Below are 20,440 nucleotides of genomic sequence, written 5' to 3'. Positions count from 1 at the left end.
CAGGCCCCCAGTCAGGGCTCGCGGGGGAGGAGCAGCCCTCTGTGGGCACAGCCGTGCGGCGGCTTCTCCTGCAGTCCAAGCCACCTTTCCCGTCAGACTTCCCCTTCCATCCACCCGGCCGCTCGGAGCTCACACTTCCCGAGGAAAGCGCTTTATCTTCTCCCCTCAGTCTCTGCTGTCCAGGGAACGCAGACCAAGACCTGGAGATGTCATTCCAACTTCCACCCAAAACCAGCCCTGGACGACCGGCTGGCTCAGATGACCAGGCGCACAATCAGGGCTACACTGCAAACACCTCTATTTTGGAAGGGGACCATAGAAAGGACCGGTGTTTAAGAATGGGCATTCTGTGATTTAAATATAGGGTCAGACTTTCATTTCTGGGTGAGACGGAGTAAGAGCTGCCGGATTTACCCTCTTTACTAACATAGTAGCACACCAGACAAAATACACCAAATACCATGTTCAAGACCCTGGACATTAGGCAAGGAAGGGCAGTGGTTTCTGAGAGACAGGAGACCTATGAGGTGAACCCCATGAGTGCTCCAGGCTGCGGTCCCGACAGCGTCCAGGCAGCAGTGTGGAAAGAAGGAGCCGAGGCAGAGCCTGCAGACCCCCTGAACAGAGAGCTCGGGAAACTAAGGTGGCCGGGCGGTGGCCAGGAGGGTGCAGAGGCCAGAGAGCTGCAGAGGGTCCCCTGAGCGTCAGCGGAGGGCAGATAAGAGCACACACGCTGCTCAACACTGGGCAAGAACTGCCAGAAAGGGTCAGAGAACATACCCGATGGTCACATAGAGACATGAAGAGTTTAGGTACACACTTGAAGTCATCAACCACCACACAAAAAGATCTAGAATAGAAAAAAGATGAGTGATCTTAAGGATACAATAACAGAAACTATTCAAAATGAAACACACAGGAAAGAGATGGGGGAAAAAGAAAACCCAGCAAATCAGTGCACTGTTAGACAAGTCTGTCAGCCTGACACACATGTGACTCAGTTCCGGAAGGAGGGGAGGCAGAAGGGGGTACAGAAAACACGAAGAAAAAATTAGACAAATGTTCTGAGATCAGTAAACGCACAGATCTAAGAATCTCAATGAAGCCCAAGCATGAGAAATGTGCAGAAGGCGACACCAGCACATCGTGACCAACTGCTCCACGCCGGTGCGCAGAGGCAACGTCAAGCCCAGGCAGAGGAGCGGCACCACATACGGAGGGACAAAGATGAGGCGGCGGATTTCTTACTGCAAATAGTGCTCACAGCACGACAGGGAGCAACATCCTCAAAGTGCTAAAAGGAGAAGAAAAGAAAACACTGCCATTTCAGCAAAAATATATTTGCCCAGAAATATATATTTTAAAAAGGAATGCAAACTAAAGGCTTTTCCAGACACACTGAAGCTGAAAGAATTCATCACCAGAAGACTCGCACCACAAAAAAGTAAAAGGAAGTCCTTCAGGCAGGGGGACATGGTAACAGAGAGAAATGAGGGTCTACTTAGGGGAATGAAGAGCACCAGAAGTGGCAAATCTCTTTAAAAGCTAATTGGTTGTCAACATAACACTGTTTATCAACTATACTGGATAAAAATTAAAAAATTAAAAAGAAAAGCTAATTGACTGTTGAAACAAAAGTAACAGTATAGTATGGGATTGTTACCATATGCAAATGTTAAATGTACAACAATATCAGAAACACCAGGAGAGGAGAAACGGAAGATTCTTATACATAAGTGCTATAATATCACTTCAGGGCAGACTGTGATAAGTTAAGCATGTATGCTGTATAACCCTAAAATAATCACTAAATTAACAAAACAAAAAGGTATAGCCAAAGGTCAAGAAGGAGTTAAAATGGAATCATAAGACATAATTAATATAAAGAGAAAAAGAGTAAGGGAGGGACAAAGATAATATAGAACAAATAAAAAATAAGTGCCAAGATGACAGATTTAAACCTCACTATATCAATATCACAATAAATGTAAATGCCCTAAGCACCCTAATGAAAAGGCAGAGACTGTCAGTCGGGGAGAGGGAAAAAGCAGATCCAAACATGCCGACTACAAGAAACATATTTTAAATATAAAAAAATGTAAAGCAATTTAAAAATCAAAGGATGTTAAAAGATACACTATGCTAGTATTAATTGAAAGAAAAGAGAGGATCTACTAATACCAGACAAAAGAGGTTTCTGAGTGAAGAGTAGCAACAGAGATAAAGATCATTTTATAATGACAAAGGAGGCCAATTTATTAAAAGGAACCCACAATCCTAATTACAGAACTACAAAGTACAAGAAGTAAAAACTGATAAAAACCTTGAGAAATACACAAAAGCACAATTATAGTCAAGAGATTTTCCATCTTTTTCTCTCAGCAACTGACAGACCCAGCAGAAGATCAGTAAAGTCATAAAAGACACACACAACACAATCAACCGACTCACACACCACTCTTCACAAACAGCAGGGATACACTCTTTTCAAGTTTTCATGGAACGCCAACAAACATCACATCCTGGTCTGTAAAATAAACATAAATTTAAAGGACTCAAGTTAGAAAATGAAACTAAATTAGAAATGAACAACAAAATCACCTCTGCAAAGTCCCCTAATATTTTGAAACTAAATAGCAGACTTCTACATAGCACACAGGACAAAGTGTTTCGAAAGGAGTGAAAGCAGTAACACAACATGTCAAAATTGGTGAAATGTTATGAAAGAAAGAAAGGTCTCAAAACAACGGCATCAGCTAGTACCTTAAACACTAAAAAAAAAAAGAGCAACTGAAACAAAGTAAGCAAAAATAGTAAGATCAGAGCAGAAATTGGTTTGTTTTTTTTAAGATTATTATGTATTTATTTATTTATTTGAGAGAGAGAGACAGTGAGAGAGAGCATGAGCAAGGAGAAGGTCAGAGGGAGAAGCCGACTCCCCATGGAGCCGGGAGCCCGATGCGGGACTCGATCCTGGGACTTTAGGATCCTGACCGGAATGTATGGCAGCCGCTTAACCAACTGAGCCACCCAGGCACCCAGAAATTGTTTTTTAAAAGAAGCCAGGAAACGGAAAAACAAACCCCCAAACCCCTAAAACCAAAAGCTGGTTCTCCAGAGGAAAATGAAACTGACAGACCTCTGGGTAGACGGATGAGGAAAGAGAAGACACGGAGCAGCGGAATCGGGAAGGAAAGGCGCGGCGTCCCCAGAGACGCTCAGGCGTTACCAGAATAATAAAGCAGCGTCATGAACACCTCCAAGCCAATAAATTTGACAACTTAAGAGCAACAGACAAATGTTCCTGAGAGACACGGATTACCAAAGTTCACTGAAGAAAACAGAAACAGACTCACACAATTCGCCGTATCTATCCTGTTACAGATCATGAATACGTAGACACCTTCTCACAGAGAAAACCTCAGGCAAGATGGCTTCGCACTGGTGCGTTCTACCAATGTTTAAGAAAAAACGGGTATCGAATCTAAACCAGTTCTTCCAGAAAACTGAAGAGGAGGAAATGGTTCTCTGCTCATTTTATGGGGCCAGTGTTACCTCGTTGCCAAAAAACCTGACAGATACTCAAAGACAGCTACAGACCAACACCACCACAGGCCGCTGGACCAGAGATACAAACATTCGAAGCAAAATTATAGCACATTTCAGAAGATGAATATATAACGACTACACAAGGTTTATCCCAGGAACACAGGTTTATTTAAATAACTCAATGTCACCATGTCCCGAACGAAACATTAACAAACTAAAAAAGAACCAAATGATCAGCTCCACTGAGAGTAGAAAAAAATGCCTGACAAAATCCACCATTCATTCCTGATGAAAGACCCCTTCGCAAACTAGCGATCGAAGGCTCCTTAAGCGGAGAGAGGCATCTGTATACCCCACAGCTGGCCACGCTTACCGGAGAGAGGCTGACCCTCTCCCCGTGACCGCACACAAGACCCTGTGTGTGCTCGGTGCCATGCTCCACGGTCTCCTGGAGGCCCGGCTGGGCGCCACAGGGGAGGGAAGAACTCACGGGCATCTTGACTACAAGGAAGACCTGAAACATACACATCTCGGCCATCTACAAAGAAAATTCGATGAAATTCATAAAACAGCTATTGAAACTAATATCTCTCTATATCAGAAATGAACTGGAGTCTGAAACAGAAATATAACATTTAAAGCAGCGTCAAAAGAACAAAACACTCAAAGATGAACCCGACAAAAGACGTGTCAGATGCGCACACAGAGAAGGGCAGAGCACGGCTGAGAAATGTGAGCGGCTAACAGAGTGGAGGGCGTCTGTGCTCGTCCCCGAAAGGTTCAAAGTCCTTAAGGTGTCAGTTTTCCCTGAGCTGATCTGCATGTTCAAAGCAAACTTAATCAAAATCCAAACAGGGTTTTATGTAAAGCTGAGAAACTGGTTATGAAATTGCTATTGGGCACCTGTGTGGCTCAGTCACTCAGCACCAGGTCTTGACTTCGGCTCAGGTCATGGTTTCGGGGTCACGAGACCGAGCCCCGTGCCAGCCCCACGTCATGCTCCACGCTCAGCACCCAGCGAAGCGCTCTTGTCCCTCTCCCTCTGCTTCCCACCCCCTCATGCTCTCAAATAAATAAAATCTTTAAAATCGCTATGAAATGCAGAAAGGGCCCACGTAGCCAAAACCGCTTCGAAAAGGAAGTAGAAAGTTGGGATCCAATTCTCCCTGATTTCAAAACTTACAAGACTAGTAATCACGACAGTGTGATACTGGTATCAAGACAGACAGACAGTCTGGAGGTTCCTTTACCCTACGACCCAGCAACTGCGCTACCTATGATCCGAAGGGGCCCCTGCCCCCCAGAGTTCACAGCAGCAACATCCACAACAGCCAGCCTGCGGGAAGAGCCCGGACGACCGTCGGCAGATGCACGGACAGAGAAGACGGGGTTCGTCTACATGACGGAATGTGACTCGGCCATCAGAAAGGGAGACGTCCTGCCCTTGGCATCGGCGTGGATGGAACCGGAGGGGACTCTGCTGAGCAAAGTCAGTCCGTCAGAGAAAGACAATTCTACGATCTCACTCGTATGTGGGGTTTAAGAAACAAAACAGAATCATAGGAGAAAAAGGGTAAAATAAGAGAAGTGAAGTCAGAGAGAGAAACAAACCACAAGACAAATCTCTTATCTCTAGGAAACAGAGGGCGGTGGGGGAGGAGGGGACTGGGGGGCATTCAGGAGGGCGTTCAGGAGGGCGCGTGATGGGACGAGCACTGGGTGCTGCATGCCGCTGGTGACTCCCTGACCTCTACCTCTGGAACTAATAATACACTGCATGTTAACTGAAATGAATTTAAATTAAATTAAATTAAATTTTTTAAAAAAGACAGTAGGGGCGCCTGGGTGGCTCAGCTGGTTGAACAGCTGCCTTCGGCTCAGGTCCTAAGATCCTAAGATCCTAAGATCCTGGAATTGAGGCCCACATCGGGCTCCTAGCTCAGTGGGGAGCCTGCTTCTCGCTCTGCCGGCCACTTGTGCTCATTTTCTCCCTCTGATTAAAAAAAAAGACAAAAAGATCAATGGAAGATACTAGTATCCAGAAACAGACCTCCATGTGTGTTTGCAAATGGATTTTTAATAAAGATGCAAAAGAATTCAGTGGGGAAAGGGTGACCTTTCCCACACACGGCGCCGGGTTGACGGGGATATGCTAAACAAATGAACACGGGCTCAGGAGGGAGGTAGTCCCGAGCTGAAACACTGAGCTGTAGGTTTTCTAAGAACACAACAGAGGAGAAAATCTCTGTGACACTGACTTAGGTCAACAGTTTTTAGATGGAACATCAAAAACATGACTTAACAAAGAAAAGTTGATAAATAAGATTTTACCCAAACTAGAATTATTTGGTCTCTGAAAGCCACGGCTAAGAGAATGGAAAGAAAAACATTTTCAAATCATGTATCTGATAAAGATCCTATGTCCGGAACACGTAAGGAACCCTCCAACTCGGTGAGAGATTAAGCAACTCAGTAAGAAATGAGGAAAGCTTTGAACGGTCCGCTGAAGACAACACACGGAGAGCAAGAGAGCACACGAAGAGATGCGCAACTTCCTCGGTCGTTGGGGAAATGCAATTTAAAAGCCCACGGAGACCCCCCTCCACCCCTGTCGGAAACCCGGAGGGGCTCCTTACTCGGCACTGGCGAGAATGAGCACAGACGGAGGCTCACACGGCCCCGTGGGCGTGTGCAGGGGCACAACCCCTCCGGAAAGGTGTGACGGCGCTCGGAGAAACACGACCCGCACCTGTCTTCAGACCGACCCTTCACACCGCTCGGTACCCCCCGAAGAGGAGCGGCAAGGCATGTCCGTGCAACGGCGTGTAGCGAACGTTCTAGGCGCCTCCTTTGTAGCAGTAAAAGACTGGACACACCCCAAATGTCATCAACGGTCGGACGGACGCACAAGCTGTGGTCCGTCCGCACAACCCATCATGACTTAGCCACAAAAGTAACGACCGGCTGATAAACTCCACAAACGGATGAATCCGAGAACCGTCATTCTGAATGAAATACGCCAGACAAAACAGTACGTATCTCACGATTTTTGTCAAATCCTAGAAAATGCAAACCACTCTCCACTGGCAGAGTGCCGATCCATGGTTGCCTGGGGACGGGACGCAGGAAGGGCAACCGGGGGCGGGGGGAGGGCTGGGTACCCTCCCTGCGGGGAGGGCTGCAGCCACACAGAGTTCAACACTCACAAAACTGTATCTTTTAAATACACGGTTTATGCCAATCATACTTCAGTGAAGCCGAGAAAGAACACCACAAGGTAATTTAAAAAGAAAAAATATTGTTCTCATTAAAAAGTGACACTTGCTCATTGCGGGACATTTCAAAAATTTCCACAAACCTGAAAGATCAAGCTACGACCCACAGAGTCTTAAGCCGACAGAAGCTTCAATCCAAGAAGCTTTGAAGTGTGAGCGCACGCGCGTCCCGCCTCTGAGACCGGACTGGGTAGGTTTGTGTGCGCGGGGCGGGGGGTGGCCTTGGCCTCCAGAAACTCCTGAAGACTCTACAAAGGTTCTTACATCCCCTCCGCCAAGAACTCTTCCTTCCAGATGAGAATCGCCACTTTAATCCCCACCCTTCGGCCCGCGCATCCGCGCTCGAGAGGACGGGGCGCATGCCCCGCGGGCTCGCTTCTGGAACGCACCGATCCGATCCTCTCGAAGTCCACTCACAGCCGAGCGTATGACAGCTGCAGAACCAAGCTACACTTCGACTTCTGGGTCTGTCACTAAACTCGATTCCTAGTATTTCCCTCAGGAGTTTTGCATCTTTAGTCGTAGGTGATGCTGTCTGTGATTTTCTTTTTATTCGTGCCTCTCTGCCCAGTTTTGGAATTAGGTCAACTGTTCTTTCCTATGACCTGGGAAGTTCATACAGAGGCGGAATGATGTGGTTTGGCAGACTGATTCAACTCTGAACGTACTGGAAGGTAATGTGTTGATAGTATTTTCCAAGTCTTTGCTGGAAATTTCCTTTGCCAGATTTCTGCATTTCCTTTGGGGTACATTTTGGCAATTTACAACTCGCTTGTCCTTTTGTTGTTGCTGTTGAGATTTCCAAATTTATCAGTATTAGAGTTGAATAAAGAATTATTTTAAAATTCTGCGGCCGCCTCCATATCGGTAGGTGCAGCGAATCCTACCATTACTTTTGTTTTGTCTGACATTTCGACTTTTCTCTGATGGTGGTAGATCTCTCTCACGGTTCTTTCAAATCAACACGTTTACTCTCACTGATGGCCTATAATCTTGTTCCTTGCTCCGTCCTCCCCTTTGCTTTCTGTGTGTCTGATTTTCTTCCGTCCTCCCGCAGTCAGCGTCTTACTCAGCTCTGCTGCAGCTTTCCTTCTCAGTTCGGGGCCGAATGCTTAGCTCATTGTTTTTCATTCATTCCTTCGGGGCCGTGCACGATTCTGCCGAGTAAAACTGTGGCTCTGTCTCATCATTTCTGATGTGTGTATTCTAGGCATCCAGTTTAAGGACTGGGTTCTTCTCTGATTGAAGAATTACTGCCGAGAGTCTAACCTCCCAGTGGCTGAGGACTTTTGGTTTCAATATCAACTTTTTAGAGCTAACTTTGAGTTTTGAGGTCTGCAGTAAGAGGAGGTCACCTGTACAGTTAATGAGTCTGGATTTAATTACCTGTGACCGTGACTGTGTGAGGCCTGGCAGAGCTGCGTAGTGTGACAGACTTGAGAAGACAGTGTTCATCCTGTTACTACGTCCAAACGACTTCAAGGAGACCATTTCAAGCGTCCACTTGGAACGGACTCTGTCCCATCTCACACCAAGTCCTCAAAACCATGCCAGGGCTAGGTTAGAACCTGGCAGTGGTGCTCATTCTGAGCCCCGAGGCCTGACGACCAGGGCGGATGGGGTAAACCCTGGTCCGACGGCAGAAGAAGGCCGCACGCTGGCGCCCTCAGTGAGGCGGGGAAACAGAAGTACATTCCCCGCTCCGCCACTCTTTGTGCTACTTTGTGTTGTGCATTCTTTGTTCCTCAGAGGCTAGAAGATGTCCTCCACGGCGGGGAGATGCTAATTTACCCGGCAAACACCCTCCCGGACCAAAGCAATGTCTAATCTGGGTGCCTGGGGCAACTCCACGGGACACAATCTCAGCCGCCGCAGCACAGCCGTTTACCCCCCCTTGCCTAAAGAGCTTTTTGTGTTTCCTGGAGTTGCCATTTTCCTTTTTTTTTAACTGTTCACTGAGAAACATTTACTTTCACATTATTGCAAAGACCATTTACGATAGTTACGGTAGTTTCTTAGGCTATGTTAAAATGCATTCACTTTTTCCGGAAGAAAACATTCTTTTTAGAGTTCTCTGATACGATTCTCCATTCTAACATGGAACTGTTACAATTTAGTCTTGCTGACAACTTATCTATTTCACTGTATTCTTAGATTTACAAAGTATTCTTTCTTGGATTTCACATTTCTCTCTTTCTTAGATGCCTTTTTCATTTTGCTAGAGTATCTTTACTTTTTTTTCCTCAAACAAATATATATATTGGAAAGAAACCCTCTGAACCCTTGAATAACTGAAAATTATCACTTTGTCCTAATGCTTAATATTTGGTTAAATAAGAAATTCTACAAAAACCATTTTCTCGTCAGCGCTGGCTTCCAGTGTCCCTGGTAAGTGTTACATAAACCGGATACTCACTCTAGTTAATTTGGAAGCTTTCAGCACCTTCTCTTTATCTCTCCGCTGGTCTGAAATTTGTAAGGATGTGCTAGGAATGGATTTTTAAAAATTAATTCTGCTCACGACCCAGCGCGTTCTTTCCATTGCGGTACTCGTGCGTTTCTTCAGTACCCCCAATTTTCTTCTGTCATCTCCTCCTCTGCTTTCTGTTTCTGAAATGCCGCCAGAGGGACACCGGATTAGCTCTCCACATCTCCTGACTCTTTACATTTAATGCTTTCCTGCTCCGATTTCCAGAGACACACGTGACATACCTTCCTCCGCTCACAAGAATGACAGTCTGGGGGCGAGTTTGGTTCTGCTCGCTCCTCGTCCCAACCCAGAACACTGCCTATGACACACGTAACTGATGCATCTGTTGGATGCCTTCTAGACCTTCAGACTGACACCCGCCTTCCACACTCACAGAGCCCTCGGTGTCGACGCCCAAGGTTGGCTCTTTGTATTCTCTTCTATGCCCGGAGTTAGGACTGTTTCTCCTGTTGTTCGATTTTCTCCTACAGAACATTCACGTTTGTGCTGTTTATTTTCCTCAAATGATCACGGCTATTCATTCATGTTTGTGAATGAAAATTCCGGTTGATTACTTTGGGTGGCCGGCGTGGTTTCTTCCACCTGTTTCCTGCCTGTGTGTGTGACCGGACGGAGAGCCTAGAGGGAAGCCGCGTCCAGCCAGGACCCACATCACCTTCGAGACCAGGACTCCAGAGGTCCAGCCCAGTCACTGCTTGGCTGCTGGGATGGTCAGGGGACACTAACCACTTACAGAGCAGCCCCACCACGGGTGAGACTCCCTCAGAGGAAACAGGTGGCCTCTCCCTACAGAGGTCGCAAGACTATGGGACATCAAGGCACCGTTAGGAGTTAGACATAGTCCTGATACCACCTTTTTCTCATTTTACCGAGTCTCTGTTACCAGGAACCCATACCTTATCCTCTGGAGTTCTGCCAGGGTCTCTGGGTCTTTGACAGGGTTACTAGCACACCTGTCCTCTCTCTGGCACCCGCCTGGCATGCAGGTTCCTCCAGGCCATGAGCTCATCAAAGGACACGGCCTTTCAAGTAGACAGAATCAGGGAGGGTTTCCTGGGGGTCCTGAGTGGAGGTGGGGACCTGTTTAGGAACAAATTGGTGGGGAATCTCTACCATAATGGAATTGAATCTTTCACAAATAAATGGATAATGCTTATATTATCTTCCTTTAGAATTCCATTACTTGTTTACAATAAGATCAAAATAAAGGATTATTTTTAATGATACTTAAACCTTAGAATTACAACATTTCACATATTAAAACTAGAGTTAACTGAGAAAAATAAGACTTTAAAGTACAACTTGTTTTTATATTTTCAGCTAAATCAAGTGCCGTCTTTAGCAAGAATGGAGAAAATAAGGCAAAAAGAAATAGCTAGCCTGAAAGTTCAATGCAAACCATATGCCTTTTCTGGGGCGGAAAAGCTCTCAAATGGTCACAAGAGTGTATGTGTGTCTATGAGTCCCCGGGGCCAACACCACCATGGGGACAGACACTAATGAGGAGCTCCTCTTTCTGGGGCCACAGAGCGAGAACTAGGGTAATGAGTCAATCATGGGCCGTGGTGCAGAAACCAATAAAAGCAGGAGCAGCTCGGCTGGTAATGGGCGCCCCCCCGCCCCCCGCCGCTGTGAATGAGGTGTGCTGAATCCGAACTCTCAGAGCCTAACTACAGACTGGGAGCTGGCCTGACGACTGACACCGTGAGCCACTGAGAGCTCTGGGGGCAGTGGTGCGGCTGCGTTCCCTTCCTCAGACTGTATTCTACGGTTCCTCACACACTGATGGGGCCTCAGAACTGACGTCTGGATGGAAAGGTTGGTGACAGAGATTTAGGGCCATGAGGGGTTCCCGTTACAGAAACTGTTTGCCACTTGCTGGTTGACCAGAAAAATGTAGCGTTTACGATCTTGGTGGAGGCGGCCTCTGTTCTGCAAACAGCCCACGACCTGCGAAGGCGTCCGTACAGACACCGAGCATGTGGCCTCCCGCAGCAATGCCCCCAAGCCTGGGCCTGTGTCTGCAGACGTTTCCGCTGGCAGCAGAGCACCCGCGAGACGGTCATTCTGATTTTTGTTAAGGAAGGTGACTCCTGAGCGGACAGGGAAGTGAATGAAACCGCGGGGCAGTGAGGCTCAGGCTCCTCCTGGCCTGGGCACCGCCTCGTCTTCCTGGGTGGCCACTGACCCTGGCCACGTCCCTTCACACCAGCACTTCTGGCCAAACAACACTTCTTCTTGGAACCGGGCCTCGGGGTGTTAAGCACTGACTCCGGGGAAGAGCCCGGGCGCTCTCGTCGAGAGGCGAGCATGACGCCGGCGGCCGGGGCTGGGGGAGAGCCCGTCACACAGACCCGGGGCACAGGCAGGATCCTCACCGGACTCTGCGTTCCTGAGGCAATACGGGGCTCAAGTGTCCACCAGCCAGCAGCCCGTGGGAGTGACAGAGGGGCTCTGACTCGGGACGCGGGAGGAAGGAGGCCGGCAGCGCGGCTGTCCGTTGTGTGTCTGGGCGGCGCGGGGCGGCGTGGGGCGGCGCGGGGCGGCAGCTCGCTCCATGCCGAGGGGAGCCGGGAGGCAGGTTGTATGCGCCCCAGGACCTGGTCTGAAGGCAGCACTCCATCACGTATTACAACTTCTCTCGAAAAATCTTCAACGACGTCAATTAAGTAAGTAAATACTTCACCACCGGAGACCCCAGTGGAGAGAATTTCTGAAAAGCAACGTGCAGACCACGTCCACAGGACTTAAGAGTTTAGAAGACACGGGCAGGTCATCTCGGTGGCCTCCCACCGGAAGCTGCCGTCACCGGGTTCCCTGTAGGCCCTGGGGTCATCCAACGTGAGCACTTGCTGCTACCAGGGGCTGAGCTCCTGTCCGGAAACTCTGGCCGAGGCCGTTCCAGCCCCTTGCACCTGCTTCTGCCTGGAAAACACCCTCCTCACCCGCCGCCTGTCACACAGGCCCTCTCTTGTGCTCTGGGCGAAAGGCAGACGTGGGCTCCTCCGACCACGGTGAATGGGGACGTGGCTCTCCACCGGCGAAGGTGCGCATCTCACCCAGCAGGCCAGCAGCGCCCCTGCTTTCCTTCTGCCACGCGTCCCAGAGGCCCCCATGGACTGGATTCACGAGAACCTACTCGCTCCTGGCATTGCCAATGGTCATGCCCTGTGTCCACGCTGATGGCGCAGCCGGCCACGACCCCAGGGCCTTGGGAAGGTTCAGACCATGGGCCTTTCTTCCCGAGGTCGCTGCGTGCACCTGGACAGCAGCCCGGGCTGGCACAGAAGCTCAGACTCGAGGAGCAGACAGGTGGGAGCCAGAAGCCAGAAGTGTTCTGCAGCTCGCAGGGGCCACATTGGAAATGAATCCGGAAAGAAGATCCAAGAGCTCAAGAGGCTGCCACGTCCGAAACGTCAGGGAAGGCGTCACGGGCGTGCCCGTGGCCCCATGGAAGCAGCTCGCCACCGAGAAGCGCTTTCTTCTCGTAAAAATCTACTTTCTGTGCTGAGAGGAAAATGGCTCATCCGTCCTCAGTGGCACCAAGGACACCAGCCCAGAGCGACACCTTCCGCTGAAGTCCGCCTGGGTCTGCTCTGGTCTCTGCGGAACAGGCCGTTCCCTGTGCGGCGCTGACGGCCACCCCGTCCCTCCCCGGGATGCCGTGGACCTCGGTGCTGCCGCGCTGTCCATCTCCCGGAACCCAGGCACCCTCTGCGAGACAACGGGAGGTGACGGGCAGGACGAACGCCCGGAACTTTATCAAATGCACACACACCGCGACGCACGGGACCCGAGGGCAACAGCTCCAGCACCCGGCTGTTCCGCCGCCCAGGTCCCTTGTTCAACAGGAGGCTTCCCTCGCAAGCAAGCCTGCAGGGCTTGGCCGTGGGGCCCGCCTCACAGGAGTGTGACCTCCCAAACGCATGACGTCAACAGTCTCTGCTCTAGACTCCCCGTGCTTGAGTCCCTGTCTGGGACCACACATGCCACGTCGTCAGCCCAGACGGCGGGGCAGGACGTGGGCCCACGGAGCGGTGGCCGCACCCCCTCCTGCGGTGCTGGTGCCCCCAGTGCGCTGCCCCTGCCGGCCACGCCAGGACGCCAGGGCCTGACGACGTCTCCAGAGCTGCTTGCTGCACAGACCTGAGGTAAAGCAGCAGCACAGTCTCTGAATTCAGCCTCGCCCAAGGTAAACTGCCGCAAGCAGTCTGCGTTCTGAGACGGACTTTGCCGGCAGAGTGACGCTGCCCAGAGGCCCAGCGTCTGAGGAACGCTGTGCCTCCCGAACCCCAGGGCAGCCCTTGGATTTCACTGACGGGTCGTGCGGGCACCGGCCCGGCCCCGTCACGGGGAAGACCAGGAGCCCGGGCTGTGCAAGCCGCCGATGAGGCCCAGCAGCCGGCCACCCAGCCCCTCAGGAGGCCCTCGGCACCCACGGGCTCCGTCCACCAAAGCGCCCGGGAGCGGGAGCTACGCCGGGAGACGGCGAAGAGGAGACAGTCACCCGCGACAGACCTGGTCTCTGCGACAAGACGCACCGGACGACGCCGCGGTCTCCGCCTCGCAATCGCCGTTTTCACCACCGTTTCACAAGTACGTGCACACCTCACACACGCCGTGCTAAGAACACTCCTGACTGTCACAAATGAGTTTCCTTCCAGTGTCTTAGAACATCCCCTCGGCAACAGCACCCTGGGCACAGTCCTGGCCATCACGGCGCTGGTCAGGCCACGCCCGAGCACCCATCCTGTGCCCGGTGTCGCAGACGGCCGGCCGCTGAAATGGGACAGACCGCGGAGGCCCCGGGGGAAAGCGATTTTCTGCGTCATGGGAAATGCGCGTCCTACCCCACGACAGGATACTGACGCGTGTCCCCTCTCCCCGGGGCAGGCTCCCTGCGTGCAGACACCCGGGGCCCTCGCCGTCAAGTTTTAGCAGAGTCAGCACTTTTTCATAAAAGATCAAGGTTAAAGTCAGGAAGCCATAAAATGTGATCAGAAACAACCACTGGTCTTCTCCATTTTGCCTAACTTATGTGCTCTAACAGACGTGCCTTCAACTCAAACACCGTGCTGCTCTCCTCCAGCGAAGGGCGAGCCGGCAGCCAGCACCGCAACCAGGAGCGTGCACACGACGCCAAAACACACGTGTTAGTTTGGGGTTACGGTTTTAGTTCTGAGCGTTAAAAAAGTGAGTAAAATGATATTTTCAAAAGAATAAAAATACCTTAATTGTGTCCCTTAAAGAGGGGTGAACTGAGAAGTTAGGACCCTTGCACTCGAGAGCTCTACTCCCCTCACCGGTCACCACTGAGCTGCTAAAGGGAACACAGCAAACAAGTCAGTGACCCCAGGCCAGGACCGGCCACCGCCGCATCACGGCCTGTCCCGGGGGGCGCACACCTCCATCCCAGCCTCCCTCTGCAGGAGGCACTCGCATCCCTGAGTCTCTCGTCTGGCGCGGGACGTGAATACGTAGAAGGCAAAGAAAGATGGTGGGTGCCAGGTCCGTGCTGTAATCTCTCTACAAAGGCTTTCGGTCAGTAAAGAAAGGAACAAGGACCTCTCAGTGGCCCAGAGGCCCTGAGACACAGCCTCCCACTCTCTGCTCTGACAGAGAAGAGATTCCCTATGGCATTTTCACAGGTGAGACCCCGACGCGGCCCGGCTGGGTCATGGGAACACGGAGCCTGAGAGCCCGACGCAGCTCGGTCACAGTCACAGGACACCGACAGCCGCGCGGCCCAGCCCAGTCACGGGAACATGGAGCCTGAGAGCCGGACACGGCCCGGTCACGGTCACGGGACACCGACGCAGCTGCGTGGCCCCGTCACGGTCACAGTCATGGGAACACGGAGCGTGAGTGCCCGACGCGGCCCGGTCACGGTCACGGGAACAAGGACCATGAGAGCCCGACGCGGCCCGGCCACGGTCACAGTCATGGGAACACGGAGCGTGAGTGCCCGACGCGGCCCGGTCACGGTCACGGGAACAAGGACCATGAGAGCCCGACGCGGCCCGGCCACGGTCACAGTCATGGGAACACGGAGCGTGAGTGCCCGACGCGGCCCGGTCACGGTCACAGGAACAAGGACCATGAGAGCTGGACACGGCCTGGTCACGGTCACGGTCACGGGAACAAGGACCATGAGAGCCCGACGCGGCCCGGTCACGGTCACGGACACCGACGCAGCCACGCGGCGCAGGCACTTGCCGCTGAGCAGGGGCTTGTTGAGCACGTAGAGCGGGGGCAGGTCCTCTATGCCGCAGAGCCGCTGGTACATGGCCCTGGAGAGGTGGTCGCCGTGGTAGAGGCTGCCCAGGATGATACTCGAGAAGTAGATGGGCTCCACGAAGACGCTGAGCAGCGACCCCTGCACGCCTACCACGTTCCACCTGCGGGCAGAGGGCACACTGTGAGGGGGGGCTCCGCGCCGGGGGACGCCACAGCCCTGCGCGGCCCGGCGCCTGCACACAGACGTCCTTCCCGGCGAGCGGACCGCACAACCGGGAAGAGGCGGCACCCAGAAGTGACACAGCGAACCCTGCTCAGCGCTCCTTCGGGACTGTGCAATGGCCTCTGGCCACTCTATCTCCTGGGACGCATTCCTGAGGCTCAGTGCTGGGAAGGGGTCCACGAGCCACATTTCCTGGGAGAAAAACCAAAAGAGCACATACATTTTTCTTACTTCCAATAAAAGCAATGGCAAAGGAGATCTTGAAAACCTCAAACTGGCTGCTTCCTACTTCCTGGTGACAGGGTTTGACAAGTGGGGGGAGGCTAGGACGGGAGGGGAGGGCGAGCTCCCCGCCGCCCTGGGCCACGAGTCATGGCGCCATTCCCGCCGCCGGCAACCTAGGCCTTCTGCTCCCGCGCAGCTGCCCGCTCCCCAGCTGCCCCTCCTCCTTCCTGAGTCCCACAGACAGCAAGAAGCCCGTGGTGCTGGGTGCCAAGGCCACGGCGCCAGGGAAGGCCCCGCCCCGTGTTGCTGGGGCCGGAGGGCTGTCTGGACCGAGGCTGCGCGGGAACAAGGCGGACACAGGATGGAGAGCCTCGAGGGAGGTGAGAGCGACTGCGGGCAAAGCAGGGTTCCGAGAACAGGACGCGGGCGCCGGCCTCAGGGAAGGCTCCGAGGGCAGCCCTGACGCTCAGGCCCGGGAGGGACCCCTGAGGTGCATGGAGGGACCCAGTCAGACCCTGGAGGGCCGCAGTGGCAGCGGGAGGAAGACCAGGGGAAGGCAGGCCAGGGCCAACCTGAGCAGCCCGAGAGCCTCAGGGAGCCACGAAGGACTCTGGGCAAGGCAGTAGCACCATGGGATTTCACGGGAAGATTGCTGGAGACGACTCCCCTCCATGCTGCTCTGGGAGGCAGGAGCCACGGGGGGAGGCTGCTGCGGGCCGCCATGGTGGCAGCACGAGTCAGAACTGAGCGGGGACAGGAAGGGAGGCCCGTGGGCTCAGGTTCGGGGCTGAGGATCTGGGCAGGCTGTGGGGGTGGGGCTGGGGTGCCGAGCCCCTCTCCGCCCCCTGCGCTGCCCTCACCGCAAGGCCACTGTGGCTGCACCGTGCTTGTACTTCGGGCCCAAGTCCAGTGGCCCCCTTGGCCCTTGTAGAAAGGGGCAGAGGGCAGTGCCCAGTGGGTCAACACTGGCAACCAGTGGTGGCACAGGGCCCACTGCCCACACTCCTGACCCACCCAGCTCCATGCTCCGCACTGGGGCCAGAGCTGCAGAGTCACGGTGGGCGGCTAGCAGAGCTGGGGACGCCCCGTCAGAACGGACCCAGGAGGCCCCATCTTGCCACGGCCCCTACTGGACCACAGATCTCAAGTCCCAGGTCCCCATCTGTTTCGCCGCTGTCTCCCACCCGCAGTGGCCCGTCCCAGGAGAGCCGCCGTGGGACCCTGTGAACACAGGCCAGGCCACTTCTGTGCACAAACCCTCCAACACTCCCATCTTCCCCCTGGAAATCATGGGCATTTCAAAGGCCCCTCCACCCCATCTGGCCTGGCTTTCCCTCCCCTGCCCTTCCCCTCCTGGGCGTGGGCCACAGGGGTAAGGGGGCTTCTGGCCACTCCTCCCAGGCCCTCCAGCCTGGAGCCCGTCCCCAGCAGCCTCCGGGCCACAGTGCCTGCACCTCTGGGTCTCGGCAGGAAGTCCCTCTCCAGGGGTGGGGGGAGGGCTTCCACCTGCCACAGGTGTGGACGTCCCAGCCCTCCCCGGGGGCTCTAGTCCTCATTATCTGTCTCCACGCCCAGCCCCGGTGTGCAAGCTCCCGGAGGGACGCACTGGCTTCGTCCCCCTCACTGAGACCGCGGGGCAGCGGAACCGCGTCCCTAATAAAACCCGCTGAAGGGATGTACCCCAGTCCACATGTTCCTCCCACCCCCTGGAAAGGAAGTTCAAACACAGATTTTCCCATCTTCCAAGAAAAAGCGTGAAATGGCTCCACGCTAACAAAAACCACAGGGCCCCCCTTCTTATGTAAATCCAAGCCTCTATGGGGGTTTAGACAGTCTCCAAGTGGAATTCAGCTTCCCAGGGCAAACCCTGAGGCGTGATCCTGCAAAACCCTGCGTCTGTGCCGAGTCAGTAATTCTGAACACATGCTCCGTGAAGAATTCTAGCAGCCACGATGGCTCTGGAGGCCCCGGGCGGGGACACGTGGGACGCCAGCACTTCTGCAGATGGGCTCTGCCAACGCGCCACACAGAGCATGGGGAGGGCGGGGAGCGCAGAGGCAGCTGGGCTCCCAATGTCGCCAAGCAAACCTCTGCAAAGACTCGGGCCAGTGTGCCCACCCACCTAAGCCTTGGGGCCGGCTCAACCCCCCTGAGGGCGCCAGGATCCGCAGCACAGAGCTGGCTATACTAGGAAGAACCCGCAGGATCCGCAGCACAGAGCTGGCTATACTAGGAAGAACCCGCAGGTGTCTGGGTAAAACGGCCTCTCTCTCCCCACCCCATCCCCGCCGCACATGATTTCTCCGAGGCCAGGGCTCAGAGCTCGGTTGCCCTGGGTCGCCTCTCCTCTCCACGGCCCTACTGCCCTGCTCCCCACCCTGGGCTGCCTCTGAGTCTGCCGGCCCAGCAGAGTGGAGGGCACCCGCCTCAGGTAGGGGGTCCCTGCTTCCTCCCCCTTCCCGCCACGCAGCTGAGGGCACAGAGGCTACGGTCACGGGAACAGAGCCCCCGCTCCTTCTGGACAGGACTGCGTCTCCCCGGGCCCCGTGGCTACCCTCTCATCACAGGCCCCCACCAGACAGAGAGACAGCACCTGGTGACCCCCAGCTGCAGGGCCGCTCCTGCCTCCCCACGCCCAGCCTGCCCACTGCCCCGATCCTGTGTTCTTCTGTCCTAACAGGGACGTCTGTGGCACAGGGTGATGGCCCTCTGTAAGGGACACGGGCCCCTCACCTTCCAGAGGGGCCACCCGGGATGCTCTCACTCCCTCGGGGCAGGGACAGCCCCGCAGCCAGCTGGCAACACCCTGGCCGCCACAGCATTTCTGAGCGACATTCTAGCCGCCCGGCCCGTGCTGCTCCCTTCAAGCCTACCTGAGTCTATGCTGCTGAGGTGACCCCGAGAGGGTGGAGGCTGGTCCAGGGACTGGAGGGCTGGGCCACCCGGCCCCACTCCCGCACCCCACCCCCACTCCTGGGTACGGCAGAGGGCTGGAGCTCCCGGCAGGCACCAGTGACCAAGGACTCTTTCTCTGTTGCCTTCCAAAATCATTTCTTGACTGTTTCCTTCTTCCGATGTATTGGGATTTGTTCCTTTGTCACTTAGCAGCTGTGGGGCTTTCTGTGATCTGCTTACAATCATTTTCTAATTTCCGCTGTGGTTCCTTCTGGGAGTCACGGAGCTGCGGCTGACATACATACCGCGCGTGCTAAGGCACACACAGGGTAAGGTAAGGTGTGTGCTTGCTTGTTTTGAAGGAAGCTCCAAGCCCAGCGCAGGGCCCAGCACAGGGCTCCAACTCACGACCCTGAGATCGAGACCTGAGCTGAGATCAAGAGTCGGACCCTTAACCAAGCCTGAGCCACCCAGATGTCCCAAGAGGTGATCTGTGTGTGTTCTCTTGAGACCATCACCCCCAAAGCCCTCTCAAACCTTGTCCTATGCCTGCTCTGCTGCCCCCCCACCTCCGGCCCCTCCCTGGGCAACCCCGGCCTGCTTTCTGTCGTGGGGGTTGGTGCACTCTTTAGGAGGTCTGTAAATGGAACCAACCGGCACGCACTCCTGTCTGGTTTCTCTCACTTTGCATCATCCTTCTGAGCGTTAGCCGAGGCGCACAGGGCAGCACTGTTCACTCTCATTTTCCCCAGGGAGTAGCCCACGGCACGGACACACCAGCACGCGTTCATCTACCTCCCTACAGACGGCCGTCTGGGTTGTTCACACTTCTGACTACAAGGACAGCCGCTAGGCACACGCATCTGTGACTCTGGACGTGCGCTAGGCACATCTTCAACTTTTAAGACACCGCTGAACTCTGCACGGGTGGCTGTGCCGTCCGTACGACCACCCTCGGTGGCTAAGGGCACGGGTCCCCGGCATCGCCATCCACACCGCATCCGCTCAGAGTTCTGGTGGGTGTGTTTTGTGTCTCGCATGCGTTCCCAGTGAGGACGGGGCTGATGGTCCTCTTGACGTCTTCTTTGATGAAGTGTCCTGAGATGGAATATTTTGCCCATTTTAAAATTGCTTTTCCCCCATGTTGAGTTTTGAGGGTCTAAAGTTTAATAATGCAAACAGGCCCTTTATCAGATACCTGATTTGTGAATATTTTCTCCCAGTCAGTGACTTTACTTCTTATTCTTTCAATGGTGTGTTTAAAAGAGTTTGGGGTGCCTGGGTGGCACAGTCGTGTAAGCGTCTGCCTTTGGCTCGGGTCATGATCTCAGGGTCCTGGGATGGAGCCCCGCGTCAGGCTCCCTGCTCAGCGGGGAGCCTGCTTCCCTCTTTCCCACTCCTCTTGCTTGTGCTCCCTCTCTTGCTGTCCTTCTCTCTCTGTCACATAAATAAACAAAATCTTTCTTAAAAATTAAAAATATACAAGAGAAATCATTTTAATGTGATGAAGTTGAGTGCTTTTGGCATATTGTGCAAGACGGCGCC

General features: G+C 53.6%; 1 protein-coding gene and 1 long non-coding RNA gene across 4 annotated transcripts in view; both read right to left on the bottom strand.

Moving 5' to 3' along the window:
• The window catches only part of ADARB1 (adenosine deaminase RNA specific B1), a 78,538-nt gene that overhangs the window by 7,086 nt on the left and 51,012 nt on the right, over positions 1-20,440 (bottom strand). For 2 of the 3 annotated variants that reach the window (XM_032357218.1, XM_032357228.1), the window contains one exon: positions 15,532-15,713. In XM_032357218.1, coding sequence (XP_032213109.1) covers positions 15,532-15,713 — 182 coding nt within the window. Of the gene's footprint in view, positions 1-14,544; positions 14,636-15,531; positions 15,714-20,440 lie in introns of all 3 variants that reach the window. The other variant, XR_004289064.1, reaches the window with a different exon arrangement.
• Positions 7,463-14,538, bottom strand: LOC116598452. The gene is made up of 2 exons (XR_004289069.1): positions 12,041-14,538; positions 7,463-11,699 (listed from the first exon to the last, which is right to left on the bottom strand). It is a non-coding gene; the product is annotated as an uncharacterized LOC116598452 (long non-coding RNA).

Source organism: Mustela erminea, chromosome 1, assembly GCF_009829155.1.
Source record: "Mustela erminea isolate mMusErm1 chromosome 1, mMusErm1.Pri, whole genome shotgun sequence".
Lineage (NCBI taxonomy): Eukaryota > Metazoa > Chordata > Mammalia > Carnivora > Mustelidae > Mustela > Mustela erminea.
Note: the sequence above shows the minus strand (reverse complement) of the source record. Positions and strands in the feature narration are given on the sequence as shown.